A 14,754-nucleotide genomic window follows, 5' to 3' on the forward strand; every position below is an offset into this window, starting at 1 on the left:
TGAGAAATTCTTGTGTTGCTGTAAAAGAAAATGTTCTCATTCTGTACCTGTAAATGCTCAACATCGCAGTTCTTGTCTTAAAAATATAGTTGAAGTGTGATACAGAAATTACAACAGAACCGTGATGTAGGGAGCGCCAAAGAATCACTGATAAGTTATTGGTTACATGATATATATATATAAATAAAATACAAGGCTCAAAGCTGAAGAGCAAAAGGACTGGTTAAATTTGTATGAGGTAAAAATGTTAGCTCTCATGTACAGGATTAAAGGTCACACCCCAAGTTCAAAGCACTTGTCATATTTGGTTCATGATGTATTCTGTTTCATTCACAAACCATGTGTGATTTGTCTGAGACATTACAACCTCTGAAGATGCATTCTAGTTCTTCTTACCATTCTTGAGATTGCGTACCGCCATAACCAGCTGCTGTCTTTCTCCCTCAACCTCTGCAAATTTCAGACTAATCTCTGAATATCTATCTTCCATTTCTTTCAGCTCGCTTTCCATGGTCTTGTTCTTTTCCTTAAGGGCTGATACTTCATTCAACAGTTCATGCATTCGGACCTCGCTATCTTGGTTCTTAGCTGATTTGCTTCCCGCATCCGTTCCCTTCTCATGTTACAAAATATATCAACAGTTAGTCAAGTCATCAAACAATGTACACAACTCTTGCCATATATAGTTGCATTGTTTTGTGATTCATGAACAGGAAGTTGTTTAAAAACTGGATCTAAGTATGATTTCATTTCAACTGAAGTTTCAGCATCTCTACACTCTGTTAGAATTATGATGCTATTACTATTCTCTTGGTTTTGTGTTGTGCACTAATTAATACAAACAGTAACATCATGCTCTTAGTTTCTTATATGAAGTCTAGAAGCTGAAGAATTACCTTCTCAATTTCTGGTTTTGATTTCTTAATCTGGGCCTTAGCAGAAGAAAGAGGTGCGGCATAATCTCGTCCTTTGTTATTCCTGATCTTCTTCTCCATAGCACTTAACTCCGCTTCCTTCTTCTTCAACTCTCCTTCTAATTGAGATATCTGTTTCTTCATACCTTCTTTCTCCACTTGTTCTTTGTGCAAACTTTGTTTTGTTTCATTGTGCTGCACCTTAAAGATTTCCACTTCTGACAGTAGGGTGCTGAGCACCATCTCCTCATCATTTGTTGTTTGTGCATCTATCCTTACCATCTCAGCTGTGTTCTTTTTTAGCTTGGATTTAGACAATGTGCACTCCTCTGCCAACGATGTTTTAATCTGAGATCTAAGCAACTGAATTTGCTTTGAAAATGCAGCCTCCTTTTCATCCCTTTGCCTTTTTGCTTCTTCAAGTTGTTTGGATTTAACTTCTAATTCATGTGACATGTGTTCCATTGCTTTTCCTTTTGAATCTATCTGCTTCAATAGCTCTTGCTGTTTCAATTCGTGCTGATCTGAAATTAGCCTGAGCTCTTGGTTGCATTTCTGGAGCATTTCTTCTATAAGTCTATTCTTCTGCCGCAATTCATCAGCTTCAGCAGCTGCTTTGTCATTCATCTTTTCATTCTCCTCAACTTTGGCCGCCATTTCAACAGAAAGCAATCTATATTCCTCCTGAAACCGCTCTGAAGCAACAGCATTATTGTGTCTTGTCTTTTTCAAGGCCTCTTCGGCTTGGCTGGCTCGTTCTTCCTGCTCAGCTTTCGCACGTTGGATAGCACGCATATCATCTTCAAATTTCTCTTCCTGCATTTTCAGTTCTTTCTCCAAAGACTTAACTTCATTTTCAAGTTCCTTGATGTAGACCAATGATGTTGAATGTTCATCTTCCAGCATCTTTATCCTTTCTTCTAGTCTTTCTACTTGTGATTCGAGTTGTTGTATTGTAACCAAAGAAGCTGAATGTTCATTTTGTAACTTAAGGTGCTGAACTTCATCTTGCTTCAATCTCAAAGTGATATCAACATTTTCCTTCTTAAGAAGGTCATACTCCAAAGTGAGCTCTTTTATATGCTCGTTTAGCTCTTCATTTTGCTTGCAGTACATGTTTATTTCGCCATTCTGGTCTGCAATTTTCTGCCTCAAGAAATCTAATTCTCTAGCATGACCACGCTGACTAGTACTATTTTGGGATTTCACATTGGTAGAAAGATCTGACATTTCCTTATTCTTTTGTTCCAGCATTGCTTCAAGGTCTGTCACAGCCAAAAGTAGTTCCGAGTTTGAGCTCTGTGTCTTGTGCAGTTGCAACTGAAGATTGGCACTCGTTTCTTTCTCATAAACAAGCTCTTCCTTAACTGCCTCTAACTGAATCCTAGTATCTTCAATCTCAGACTTCAAGGCTCTTGAGGCTTTGCTCTCATCATTGTAACTCTGCTGGGACTGGAGCTTCTCATACTTAAGTTTGAACACATCTCTCTCCTCTCTGAGACTGATAATTTGTCTCGACAGATTTTGTCCCCGGGTGCTTTCTTTTTCTATCTGCTTTCGAAGAGATTGTAACTCTAAGTCTGATACTTCAGCTTGCCGCTTTAGAGAAGTGATTTCACTTTTGAGCTTTTCAGTGGTGTTATCCGAATGTCCTTGGAATCTTGGAAGACTATCTTCAAGGCTGTTTAAACTTCCATCTGATCCTGAACCAAGAGACCAGTTTGTGTTAGACCTCTTGTGCACTTGGTTCTCGGTGGCCTCACCAGTTCCTTTTGATGATGGCAGTGATGTATTTCTGAAACTATAAGGATCCTCCCATGAAGCTACCCCAGGACTAATGCCGTTAGATGCATTTTGTTCAGAATATCCAGATCTGGTCTTGGCCATGTTCCCATTCTATAAGATAACAACAAAGGTAACATGACTATAACTCTATAAATTGTATCATTTCATTTCATTAACTTATCCGCTTAAGAAGTTCATGTTAAATGCATAAAAGAAAAAGAAAAAAATGGATTCACAATAAGGAAAACTTCAAATTAGTGCAAAATTGTCATCCATGTAAAGGAATCTTATGGACCTTACTTCTTCAACATTATAACTTTCTTCTGTACTGCCAAAGCTCAGTTGGTGTCTCAAGGTTGTGTCATTATAAAGTTCTTCAGCTCCATTATCTTCTCCAATTCTGGAATTAAGGTATATAAGGCATGTGGTTGTAACTTGTAAGCAATTATGGGAACAGAAAGAAAAGCAAAAAGAAAAATATGGAAATTTACAAAGGTTATATGTAAAAGGATATTCATTTTCACCTTTCAGCAGTATATCCTTCCACATTCTGAATTGTCACCTGTCTCAACAATTCTTATGTGAGTAAATTATGAATGGTGTTTGTAAAAGCTCCTAAAAGCTCAGATTCTCACGGCATAAGAACAGCAAGAGATGAATAATATGACACAAGAAGCAAGATAGGAAGGGGGACAAGAGGGTACTAACATGTAACACTACACCGGAATTGGCGAATTTTAAGGGTAGAGAGACAGTTATTGGCTCAGCTTCTGCTACAAAATCAGCAAAATCGATTGAGGCTTCCCCAAGAAAGCCAGATTTTGAAGATCCCTGCAACAAGAAGCCATAAAGAATTAAGCAAGAACATTCTAATCAGGTAAAAAGGGAAGTGTTAAATTTTCTTAGGTACAAGCCTTACAGTGGAAACAATGAAATGGTAGATTTTCTCATGGATTTTTCCTGATTTAGCATCCCTAACAAGTTTAACTGATTCAAAAACTGGATTCTCCCATATGCAGGCCCCATCTTGAACTTCAGTTTTCTCCAGTTTCACAGTTGGTTTCCCAACATCATCTGGAACCAAAGATACCATCAGTGCAGACTTCTTCATCTTTGGCACCTAATCAAAAACACAAAAACAGATTCAGATTCTTCACATTTGTTTACAATTACACACAATACACAACATTCCCCTCAATACACAGAATCCAGTATGTTATACAGTATAAATTTCAATTTTCAAATCTTGTTGGCAATATGTTACAGTTATGACAGATAGGCCAAACCCCATTTTCAGATTTAGTACCATGAGAATAAAGAAAGTCCTTGTCTTTTTTTTTTTTTCTTCTTACCTGAGTTGCCTGAAATTCGAGTTTGAACACAGCTTTGATCTTGTTCTTCTTGCTCCATGACTTGAACATCTTGTCAGGCTGATAGTTGTTACGGAGTTGCAGTGATTGTAGATGCAGGACAAGACAAGAATCTTAGAAGCTGCACCTCATTGGTCACTAATATAATTATTTGGTGACAGATCTCTCGAGTTTGATGAGTGGTGGAAATGGAAATGGAAATGGAAATGGAAATGGAGGGATCAAGTAAGAGAATGTTGAGAATTAGAAAGAGAGAGTAGTGCTTGTTAAGAAGTCCTTTCTTGCTTTCTGAATTCTCACTGTTTCACTTGGTTGGCTGGCCTCTAAGATACTGAACTTGCATGATTAGCAAACTACAAAAAAAAAAAAAAAAAGCAATCAAGAAAGTAGATTTGGTATTAGAAGCTTCTCACCTTGACTTACATGAAGTGAGCAAATTCAAAATGACAATACTGACCCGGATTCATGCAATTCTCTATTGACTCTTAATCACCCTAAGACTCCAACATGCTATAAAATATTAAAATACAATACTAGATGAAAATAGTTAAAAACTTACTTAAAAAAAGTGACCAAGTTGTAACGTTTGGAATGGGGGTAGAAGGATGAAGATTTATGTTGACTAAAGGAGCTTGGAAAGGGTTAAGTAAAGAGGGAGAGGAATGTCAATGTGCATGTCCATGTCCATGTGGTTGTGTGCTGTCTCTGATAAGCATCAATCAACCCACCAGAAACATAAATGAAGTGCCTTTCTTGCTGCAAGGACACTGTGCCAAAAGTTTATTCACAAAATGAGTTGTAAATGCCAAACCTTTCGTCCCCACCAATCTTCACCCTTCTTCAATCTCTAGCGCAAAATCAGTTTTATTACAAGATAAGATTTTAAATTTTTTAATCATATTAAATACAGGTAATTTTATTTTTAATTTGTAGCATTTCAAACTAGGCATTTGTGTGCACAACACAGATTCAGCACATGCCATTGTCGGCGGCCAAACAGGCCTTAAGCATATTTAGCAATAATTAAATGCTCTCTCTTAGGTTTATCTAATTAATAAGCAATTAACACATCAACGTACCATGAGGTGGAAACGCTCCAATAAGAAACTTTCCCAACATTATTTGATATATACATCATTATCATGTGAAATAGAAAAAAAAAAAAAACTATTTAATATATTTAATGTATAATTTTTTTATAAAACAAGTTTGTGACCGACATTTTTTTGGGTTGCATAAAAACTGACCTTCCCAAATGTGTTGTGTTATGTACGAAATTGTGGTTGTGACTTTGTATCGTGTGAGGTACTAAGCTTAAGCTATATATTATTATTTAGCTATCAAATTCAGCAAATGTTATATATTGGATCACATGCAAAGAACACAAGATTTGAATAAGAAGAAACGTGCATTGTCCAATGTCCACGTAGCTCCATTCAAATTCCATAGCCATGCTTATACGGATCCATACATTAATCATACACTCACAATTTTGGTGTTATATAGTTAGTAGCTGTTGTGTGCTTTCTTTTAATGCTTTACTTAAATTTCCAATACTGCCCCTCCATTTAAGATATCACTGTCAAATTTCGTGTACCCCTTTAAGTCATCCACTAACCAAATTCAAGAGCCACTTTCACTTTATTTTACTAAAAAATAATAATAAATTATGTATATTTTTTCATTCTTCAACCTGTAATTTATATGGTTTATCTGTCCATAGCATTATGTTATTCGAATTCCCTTTCTCCCCACCACACTCACCGCACTGAGGGGTACAAGTCTACAACTTTTTCTTCCTTTGTGCCAGACTAATTAAAAAGTTAATTTACCTTTTCAAAAGCTGATACCAAATCATTCATTACCAATCACGGTGTGGAAAAGTCATCACTTTGTAGTTAACATACATTAATTTCATGAAATAATGGAGAATATTGTGATGTATATCAATTATCAAATATAATTGAACTTTGTGCATGCACTAAGCTAATTCAATATAATGTAGATTTGAAATATTAGAGAATATCATCAGATATATATCATTAATGATATATACCAAAATTCAACCAGCTGATATAACAAATTTGTTCCATCAATTTTACATATCAACAGTGAGAGAATCTTAAGAAGACACTACAAGTATTGGTGGATCTTTGAATCATCGGAGTTATTAATATGTGCATTTGATTTAATTATTTTCATCTAATATACCTACGAGACCGGTAGGTATGTATACCCTTTTTAATGTAGTCTTTTAAGCCACATTTATATCCAGATTGAAATTGCCAAAGGGATAAATAATGCTGCTCTATTTTCAAATTTATACATCTCCAAATTTAAATTCAGTCATTCAATTATCAACAAAAACAAGTTCAAGCCAACCTTCAAGAATGTCAATTCATTGGTCTAGTTGACCATCCAATATATTTGTGCTTATTCAATCAAAATAAAATTGTTATTTAGGTGAGAATTTTTTCATGTGAAGATGATAACTATTAACTAAGAATTAAGATGTGAATATATGTTTTGTTAAATAGTTTTATAAAACATGTTAGACTATCAAATAATTTTCAATTATTATTTTCATGTAGTAATTGGCAAACAAAATTTCAGAGAAAAAGTTGATAAAAAATGTAAGATTTTGGACTAAGGTTAAGCAGTTGATAACAAATCAGCATTAAACCATTAATGGCTTCATTTTGATCCGTTATGAATCTAAACTTTATTTAAGGGTCTGTCGTTGACTAATAGGTTGCTGTATGCACAAGATGAGTTTCACTTCCTTAAGCGGACGAGTGAGCTGGTCACTCGACCAACCCAAGTTGGTTATAATATATTAATATCTCTAGAATATGACTTTTTTTTTGTTTTCCACTGTATCCTCCAACCCGACAGGTCAAAGACTAATCCGTCGCAGTACTGAGCTCCGGGATTCGAACCCCAACACTTACTTAAGCGAACCCAATTTGGTTCTAGAATATGACATTTATTGTTATCGATTGCGACAGTAAAATACTAAATCATTTTTTTGGATTGCAAAACACATAAATATTCAAAACAGAGTGCTCGCATACCCAGCCCAAAATATAAAGCCCAAATTTTGTAGGCTTAGTTGTTTTACGGCAACTTAGGTTCTACTGTTCTAGTTTCTTCTATTGGCCATAAAAAAAAAAAAAAACCGAGAGGTTTTAATTATAATTTCTTGTGTACTAAAAAGCTTTATTTGGGCTATTAATCACAACAGTTGTTAGGGAAAGAAATGAAAGGCATCCAAAAAAATCATGGTGTTGCCAATGTTCATAATCTTTTACAAGAATAATTCAAAACTAAACGAGCCACACATGCATGAGAATTGACATTACTCAGATATGGAAATAATCTTTCCCTCGTGGTAGTAAAGTGCTTTCCAGTGAAATTTTAATCGTAGATTATTTTGATGAACAAATGTGCTAATCTATTTATTAACGCCTTCAAAAGTGCAAACGTCACTGCTTATTTCAGCGGTACAGGTACAGGTATCCAGCTGCATTTTGTTGCTTTCAGCGTCTAAATTCATCCATCAACCACTCCCAACAAAAAAAGATTTTTTTATTAAATACATTGAAAATGGCCCCCCATGTTTATAAATAATATCGGTGAGGGCAAAAAAAAAAAAAAAAAAAAACTCTTTTAATCGAACCTATTCTAAATTGGTGATTTTTAATGTTATATTCTTTAAAATGAATCGTGTGCATGTAATTAGATGTTATATCCGTTATGTATGCAAACAAAAATATATTTCATATGATCATAATTATTTATTCTTTTTCTAACACCTACCTGTAATTGTAGCCATTGCGATGATGTGTCGTGGGGAGTAGATACTCTCCATTAAAAAAAAACTAAATGCTGTCTTTCATTGTTTTCTTTTTTTATTTAATTTTATTTTTATTTATAGAATTAAAAATAAAAGATCACATTTTTATTCCCTCAAATATTTTTTCATTAGAAAGGATCTATTTCCATGTGTCGTGTAATATAAATAAGGACATAATTGAATTAAAAGTTGAATTTTTTCAATATTATGACTGATAAGCTTATCTATATTGAAATTCCCCGCATCTACATTTTAGTGGATTATGAAAAAACAGAAGAAAAATGAAGTAGATTTATTTCGAATGAGAAAGAGCAACGTGGCGAGCATCTAGCGAGGATGTGAATCGGACGGTGGAGAATGGAGTCATAATGAGTTACAAGTTACAAGTACTAGTGAGCTGCTCTTTATTCGTGTTTATTGGTTTGGGTTTTGACCCGTTGGTTGTTGAGTCGCAGAGAGACAGTTAAGCGATTCGATGGCGTTGGGCATAACCGCCGTTCCCTTCACATACGTGGTTCACGTCCTTGGTCTGGTTGCCATCATCTTGGTCCTCGTCTGGAACATTCACTTCAGGGGTGGCTTGGCCTGGGACGCCGATAACAAGAACCTCATCTTCAATGTATCTCTCTCTCTCTCTCTCTCTCTCTCTCTCTCTCTCTCTCTCTCTCTCTCTCTCTCTCTCTGCTACATTTTACAATATTCAGTATCTGTTTGTTCATTTTACCCCAATTCTTGAAGATTCAATTTCATGGTAAGTGAAATGTAAGGTTAGGTTAAGTTGTTTCTACACATTTCTCTATAATCAAAGTTTGGAGTATCAAATATCAAACCATAGAAATGTAAGCACCACTCATTTTATATTATATAGCTATAATCACAACATATATCATAATTTTTGCTACTTTCTTACAATTCCAATTGTTGTATCATGTATGTATATATAAAAGTGACTGATTGAATTGAATTTTCTTTTTTTTTTCCCCCTTTTTATATGACACCATGCCATTGAGTCTCTGTGAAAGTATTAACACTATTGCAACTTTCCTTTACTATTTTTTTCCTTGAACGGGTCGTATGTATCTCCTGTGATATAATATATTGATATTTCACATCTCAAGGAGCCTGTTGCAACTTGTGATTAATTAATTGAGCACTGCTTTTTATATATTTAAAAGTTATTCATACTAGATTAGAATAAAATCCCCCCTTTTTTGTCTCTTAATTTTTAAAGGCAGAAGTTCTGCTTTTCTTTATTGCTATCATGTGCTGGCTAAATTAGCTGTTAAAATATAAAATTTCTTCTGTATATCTAGAAGTATTGGAGAACCAATATGATTGTCATGTTAACTATCCGCAAGATTTCTTCTAATTCTGCTTGTTGGACCATTGACGATTAAACAAGAGGGACTTGGGTAATTGCAATAGTAAATTGGACCCAAGTGTTTTGGCTCTGTTTGGTTGAACAAGTCAGAGGAATTCCCCTTAAAGTCTAAAACTGTGTTTCTGTCTTATAGCATGATTGGTGGGTCTCATGTCATCAGATCAATAGATGTTATTATCATTTATTTATTTTTATTATTTAATAATAAGATTATAAGCTCCTTTTTTGTACCTACCCTCTTTGAGCTAGAGAATAGACATGCATGCTTATCTGTTTGGTATTTGAGTGGGGAAAAGAACTTTCACGTGCTTGGTTTCATGTGGTGCAAATTCAACCACACATGGACAAATGATACTCTCAGGACTTTTGTTCCTGTTCTTAGCTGTTTGTAATTTCTTTCTAGTTGTTATCATTAGCTCTAAAAATGATCATGATTCCTCTGAACATATAGAGTGTGAAAAAGTTGCTTATTTATTGGAAAAAATTATTTATTACAATATATTAGTGACTATCATTGTAAAACTATGTGTAAAGTATATACAGTTGACTTGTGCCATCTAGTTTTGTCAAGTCTTACTTATCCTTTTACTTTATACAGCTCCATCCTGTTCTTATGATACTTGGCTTGATATTTCTTGGTGGTGAAGGTAATCAAACTAATTTCACAAGTTACTGGTTTAGGTCAATGTTATTTCCTTTTTATTTTTTAACCCTATTAAGTGTTTTTTTTTTCACTAATTTTGCCTAATTTGAACAATTTGCAGCTATCATAAGTTACAAATCTCTTCCTTTGAAGAAGGAAGTGAAGAAAGTGATACACCTTACTCTCCATGCAATTGCATTAGCACTTGGAATATTTGGAATCTGTGCTGCTTTCAAGAATCATAATGAAAGTGGGATTGCCAATCTCTACAGCTTGCATTCATGGCTTGGAATTGCGGTTATTTCCCTCTATGGCATTCAGGTAACCCATTCAATAAGGCTGAAACATCGACATGTACTTGCATGCTTCTGGAACATATTCAATAGTATAATTAGTATTATATTATATAGTATTCTCTGAAAGCTGGAAATGTTTTTGTTTGCGTTTATGGTTCATGTCCCTGTTGGCTCTGCTATTTCAAACAAAGAATTGAATATTTCTATTTTGTGATCTGCAGTGGCTATATGGGTTTGTGATCTTCTTCTTCCCTGGTGGAACTCCGGCCATTAGACGCGAATCACTACCTTGGCATGTTCTATTTGGACTATTCGTGTATGTATTGGCTATTGGCACTGCTTCTCTTGGGTTTTTGGAGAAACTCACTTTCTTGGAGAACTCAGGATTGGCAAAATATGGCTCTGAGGCATTACTTGTCAACTTCACTGCTGTGATCACAATCTTATTTGGTGCTTTTGTTGTATTATCTGCTTTATCTGATGCTCCACCTGCAGAAGATGACTATGCACCCATTTAGATTTGTCTTCCACGTCATATTTTTTTTATGTTTGTTATCAGTGTGTGCTGGGATTGGGAAAAAGGAAATAATATCTATTTGTATTATGGACATAGCTTGTAATTAATCCTCAATGTTGTGCTCTATGTCATGAAAAATCAGTCTACCTTGTAATTTTTTTAGTTTATTTTCACTTCTTGCTGATTTGTAAGTGAAAATATTAAATTGTGGACATATATTCGATATATTAGATGTACCAAAAAATATTCAATGTATTAGGAGAATTAGTGTGTTGATAGAAATAGAACACTGGTTATTGAAACTTTTATTTTCAGAATAAAACCACAAGAAATAGCCTTAATAATGGCAAGCCATAAGATTTTAAAGATTTAAAGTGTGTTGATTACTCCTTTCGTTTCGAAACTATGTACAGGAAGGTATATTATTCTTAAATAATTAAACACGTGTAATTAATAGTTATTTAATTATGCGTATAGCTAATAGTTATTTATTAATCATAATTAAATAAAATATTATTTTGATAAAAATAAGAGCATTCTTTTAGGACTGGGCTATTGTGTTACATAGAAACAAATACCATGAATCAACCCCAATATTATTTGGAAAAGAACTTTACATAAATGGGTTACATATCAACACGGACCAACTATATTACTTTTCTTTTCTTTTTTCATTCAATTATATTTCGTTGCATGGCCCATTCAATAGAGGCCCTAACTTATGGAAGTAATTCAATATGACAATATTTCAATTCCCTGGTCATGATATGAGAAATAAACTATGGCTTTGCCAGTTTGGGAGGTCACAACTTTGCCTTCCTTGTAAGATTTGAGATGTACATCATCCTAAGTCACTACCTCATGCTTTCACGTTCAAGTTCCTATTATGTTGTTTATTTTATAAACAACCATTTGAGTTAATGATAAAAATAAAGATAAAGATAAAGGCAAATGCATTATCACCTTAATGGTGTTAGAAACAAGAGACCAAACTAAAGAAAGTGTTTTGTGTATATTTCGGTCTGATCAAAAGTACAATATATAAGAGATATTTATTTATAGGTGCTAAATGAATCAACGCAATAAAGGCATAAAATCCTACAATTAATATACAGATATGCTATATAAATATAAACGATACTAATTGATCTAAATTGATTCTAATGATTCTCTAACATCTCCCTTCAAACTCAAGTGGGAGCTAAGGATACCAACTTGAGTTTGGATAACAAAGTTTGGAAACAAGTCGGGTAATGAGCTTTCGTGAAGATATCAGCAGTCTGATCCAGTGTTCCAACAGTAATGAGACGAACAACATCAATAAGGATACGTTGCTGAACAAAGTGACAATCAATTTCAATGTGTTTGGTGCGTTTATGAAACACATTATTATGTGCAATCTGAATAGCACTGCGGTTATCACAAAAAAACATCAGTAGGAGACGACTGAGGAGCACCTGGATCTTCGAGGAGCCAACAAACCGAGATAATCTCAGCAGTGGTGTCAGTGAGGGCACGGTATTCAGCTTCTGTGCTTGAGCGAGCAGTGAACGTTTGCTTCTTAGCATGCCAAGAAATGAGAGCATCGCCAAGAAACAAATAGTAACCAGTAGTAGAACGACGATTAGTGGGATCACCAGCCCAATCAGCATCGGAGTAAGCCTGAAGAGACAAAGAGGAATGGGTAGAAAATTAAAGGTCATGAAATAAAGTGCCTTTGATGTAGCGAAGAATGCGAAGAACTGCCGCATAGTGAGTAGTACGAGGAGCTGACAAGAACTGGCTAAGTACATGAACCGGATAGGCGATGTCTGGTCGGGTGACAGTCAAGTAAACGAGACCTCCAACTAACTGTCGATAGAGAGTCGGATTATCCAAAACAGTGCCATCCATAGGGGTAAATCGAACATTAGGCTCAAGAGGAGTAGACTCAGTGCGACTATCTGTAATCCCAGCGCGAGCAAGAAGATCTTAAGCATACTTAGCCTGAGAGAGATAGATGTCATCATTGGTGGAGATGACCTCGAGACCAAGAAAATAACTGAGAGAACCAAGATCTTACATCTCAAAGGTACGGTGAAGTGAGGCCTTGAGATCAGAGATACCATCAACATCATCTCCAGTAATGATTATGTCATCAACATACAAAAGTAGAAGAACAACCCCACGTTCGCTTTTACGAATGAAAAGGACATTCTCATGAGGGCTAGAAGTAAAACCAAGACTGCATATAGTAGTGCTGAACTTGTCAAACCATTCACGAGGAGCTTGTTTATGTCCATAAAGTGTCTTGCGAATGAGACAAACCTTATTAGAAGGACAAGGATATCTCGAAGGTGGTTTCATATAGACTTTCTTTTTCAAATTCCCATTAAGAAATGCATTCTTCACATCCATCTGACTGAGAGACCATTTTTTAACCGCGACAATCGCAAGAAGAGCTCTAACAGACGTAAGACGAGTGACAGAAGCAAAAGTCTCTTCATAATCAATACCATACTCTTGCGTACAATCTTGAGCAACCAAGCGGGCCTTATAACGGTCAATAGAGTCATCAGAGCGAGTCTTGATCTTGTATACCCATCTACTGCCCACAACTTCCTGATCAGAAGGAGGATCAACCAAATCCCAAGTGTGTGCTTTTTCAAGTTCCTGCATTTCTTCCTGCATTGCTTGTTGCCAATTTGGGTTTGAGGAGGCTTCTCTGAATGACTTAGGTTCATGTTGATGAAGGATAGTAGAAAAGAAATGGTAATCAAGAAGATGAGGAGGTGGATTCCTTACCCTAGAAGAACGAGCGGGAAGATGAGGCATGACGGTAGAAGCAAAATCATTGTCCGGTCTGGAATCATCGGGAGATGGAGAAGGCGAAAGAACAGGAGGCTGTAGAGGGTCACTCGAGATAGAATCTGTAGAATCATCACTAGGAAAAAGATCAACATTGGGGTTAGTAAACAAAGGTGACTGAGTAGTAGGAATGGACTCAAAGGATGAGAACTGAGAAAGCATGTGGTACTCCCAGAAGACAACATGACGAGATATACGAATACGTTTAGAGAGAGGATCCCAACAACGATAACCCTTGTGTTCAGTGCCATAACCAAGGAAACAACACATATGAGCCCGAGGTTCAAGTTTACTATAATCATGAGGCTGAAGAAGAACAAAACATACACAACCGAAAACTCAAAGAGAACTATAATCTGGGGAGGTATGATAAAGACACTCAAAGGGAGTAACATTACCAAGAACAGAAGAAGGGAGTCTATTGATAACATGAACAGCAGTAAAAACGGCTTCACCCCAAGTACGCTCAGGACACGAAGAAGAAAGGAGTATTGCACGGACGGAGTCAAGAATTTGATGGTATTTGCGTTCAACTCTACCATTTTGTTAAGACATACCAGGATAAGAAAACTCAGACAAAGTATCCTGTTCTGCAAGAAAGGTTAAGAGTTTGGAATCACGGTATTCCATAGCATTATCACGTCGGAAAACCTTAATGACCTTGGAAAATTGAGTTTTAATCATAGTAGCAAAGTTGATATAGATCTGAGGTAACTCATGATGATTAGTTATCAAATAAACCCAAGTAAAACGGGAATAATCATCAATGAAAACGAAAAAGTATCGAGCTTCGCCCATAGAGGCAGTGGGACCGGGGCCCCAAACATCAGAGTAAATGAGATCAAAATGAGAGCAAGCAAGAGATGAATTATTGTGAAAAGATAAAGCAGGTTGTTTGGCGGTTTGGCAAGAAATGCAATCAAAAGATTAATTTGGAACCTGACTCAAAACACCCTGAGACACAAGAGGACACAGTTTTCCTAAGGAGGTGTGGGTAAGACGTTGATGCCATAAGTGAAGAGTAGAGGGAGAAGAAGCAGCACGGAAATTTAGTACAGGAGGAATATGAAGATTCTCGAGTTCAAACAACCTTCCGACCTTACGTCCACTCCCGATGATTTGTCTCGTCTGAGGATCTTGTACAC

The 14,754-nt window shown here is 35.8% G+C and overlaps 2 protein-coding genes across 5 annotated transcripts; one reads left to right on the forward strand and one right to left on the reverse strand.

Moving 5' to 3' along the window:
* Positions 1–15: 15 nt before the first annotated feature.
* On the reverse strand, positions 16–4,968 carry LOC112711651 (uncharacterized). 3 transcript variants are annotated; one of them, XM_025764344.3, is made up of 8 exons: positions 4,629–4,968; positions 4,052–4,422; positions 3,619–3,819; positions 3,408–3,530; positions 3,224–3,261; positions 3,000–3,099; positions 897–2,810; positions 16–613 (listed from the first exon to the last, which is right to left on the reverse strand). In XM_025764344.3, the coding sequence occupies exons 2-8, from the start codon at positions 4,118–4,120 to the stop codon at positions 383–385; spliced, it is 2,676 nt and encodes an 891-aa protein (XP_025620129.1). In that variant the 5' UTR covers positions 4,121–4,422; positions 4,629–4,968; the 3' UTR covers positions 16–382. The 3 variants fall into 3 exon arrangements, with proteins under 3 accessions (XP_025620129.1, XP_072059536.1, XP_072059535.1); XM_072203435.1 differs by lacking the exon at positions 4,629–4,968 and adding an exon at positions 4,527–4,601; XM_072203434.1 differs by lacking the exon at positions 4,629–4,968 and having other exon boundaries at positions 4,052–4,523.
* Positions 4,969–8,116: 3,148 nt separating this feature from the next.
* LOC112711652 (transmembrane ascorbate ferrireductase 1) lies at positions 8,117–11,044 on the forward strand. Of its 2 annotated transcripts, none has more exons than XM_025764345.3 (4): positions 8,117–8,544; positions 9,905–9,953; positions 10,071–10,270; positions 10,467–11,044. In XM_025764345.3, exons 1-4 carry the CDS (start codon positions 8,401–8,403, stop codon positions 10,761–10,763), a joined length of 690 nt encoding a protein of 229 aa, XP_025620130.1. In that variant the 5' UTR covers positions 8,117–8,400; the 3' UTR covers positions 10,764–11,044. The 2 variants fall into 2 exon arrangements, with proteins under 2 accessions (XP_025620130.1, XP_072059537.1); XM_072203436.1 differs by lacking the exon at positions 8,117–8,544 and adding an exon at positions 8,893–9,690.
* Positions 11,045–14,754: the final 3,710 nt, after the last annotated feature.

This window comes from Arachis hypogaea, chromosome 9 (assembly GCF_003086295.3).
Source record: "Arachis hypogaea cultivar Tifrunner chromosome 9, arahy.Tifrunner.gnm2.J5K5, whole genome shotgun sequence".
Lineage (NCBI taxonomy): Eukaryota > Viridiplantae > Streptophyta > Magnoliopsida > Fabales > Fabaceae > Arachis > Arachis hypogaea.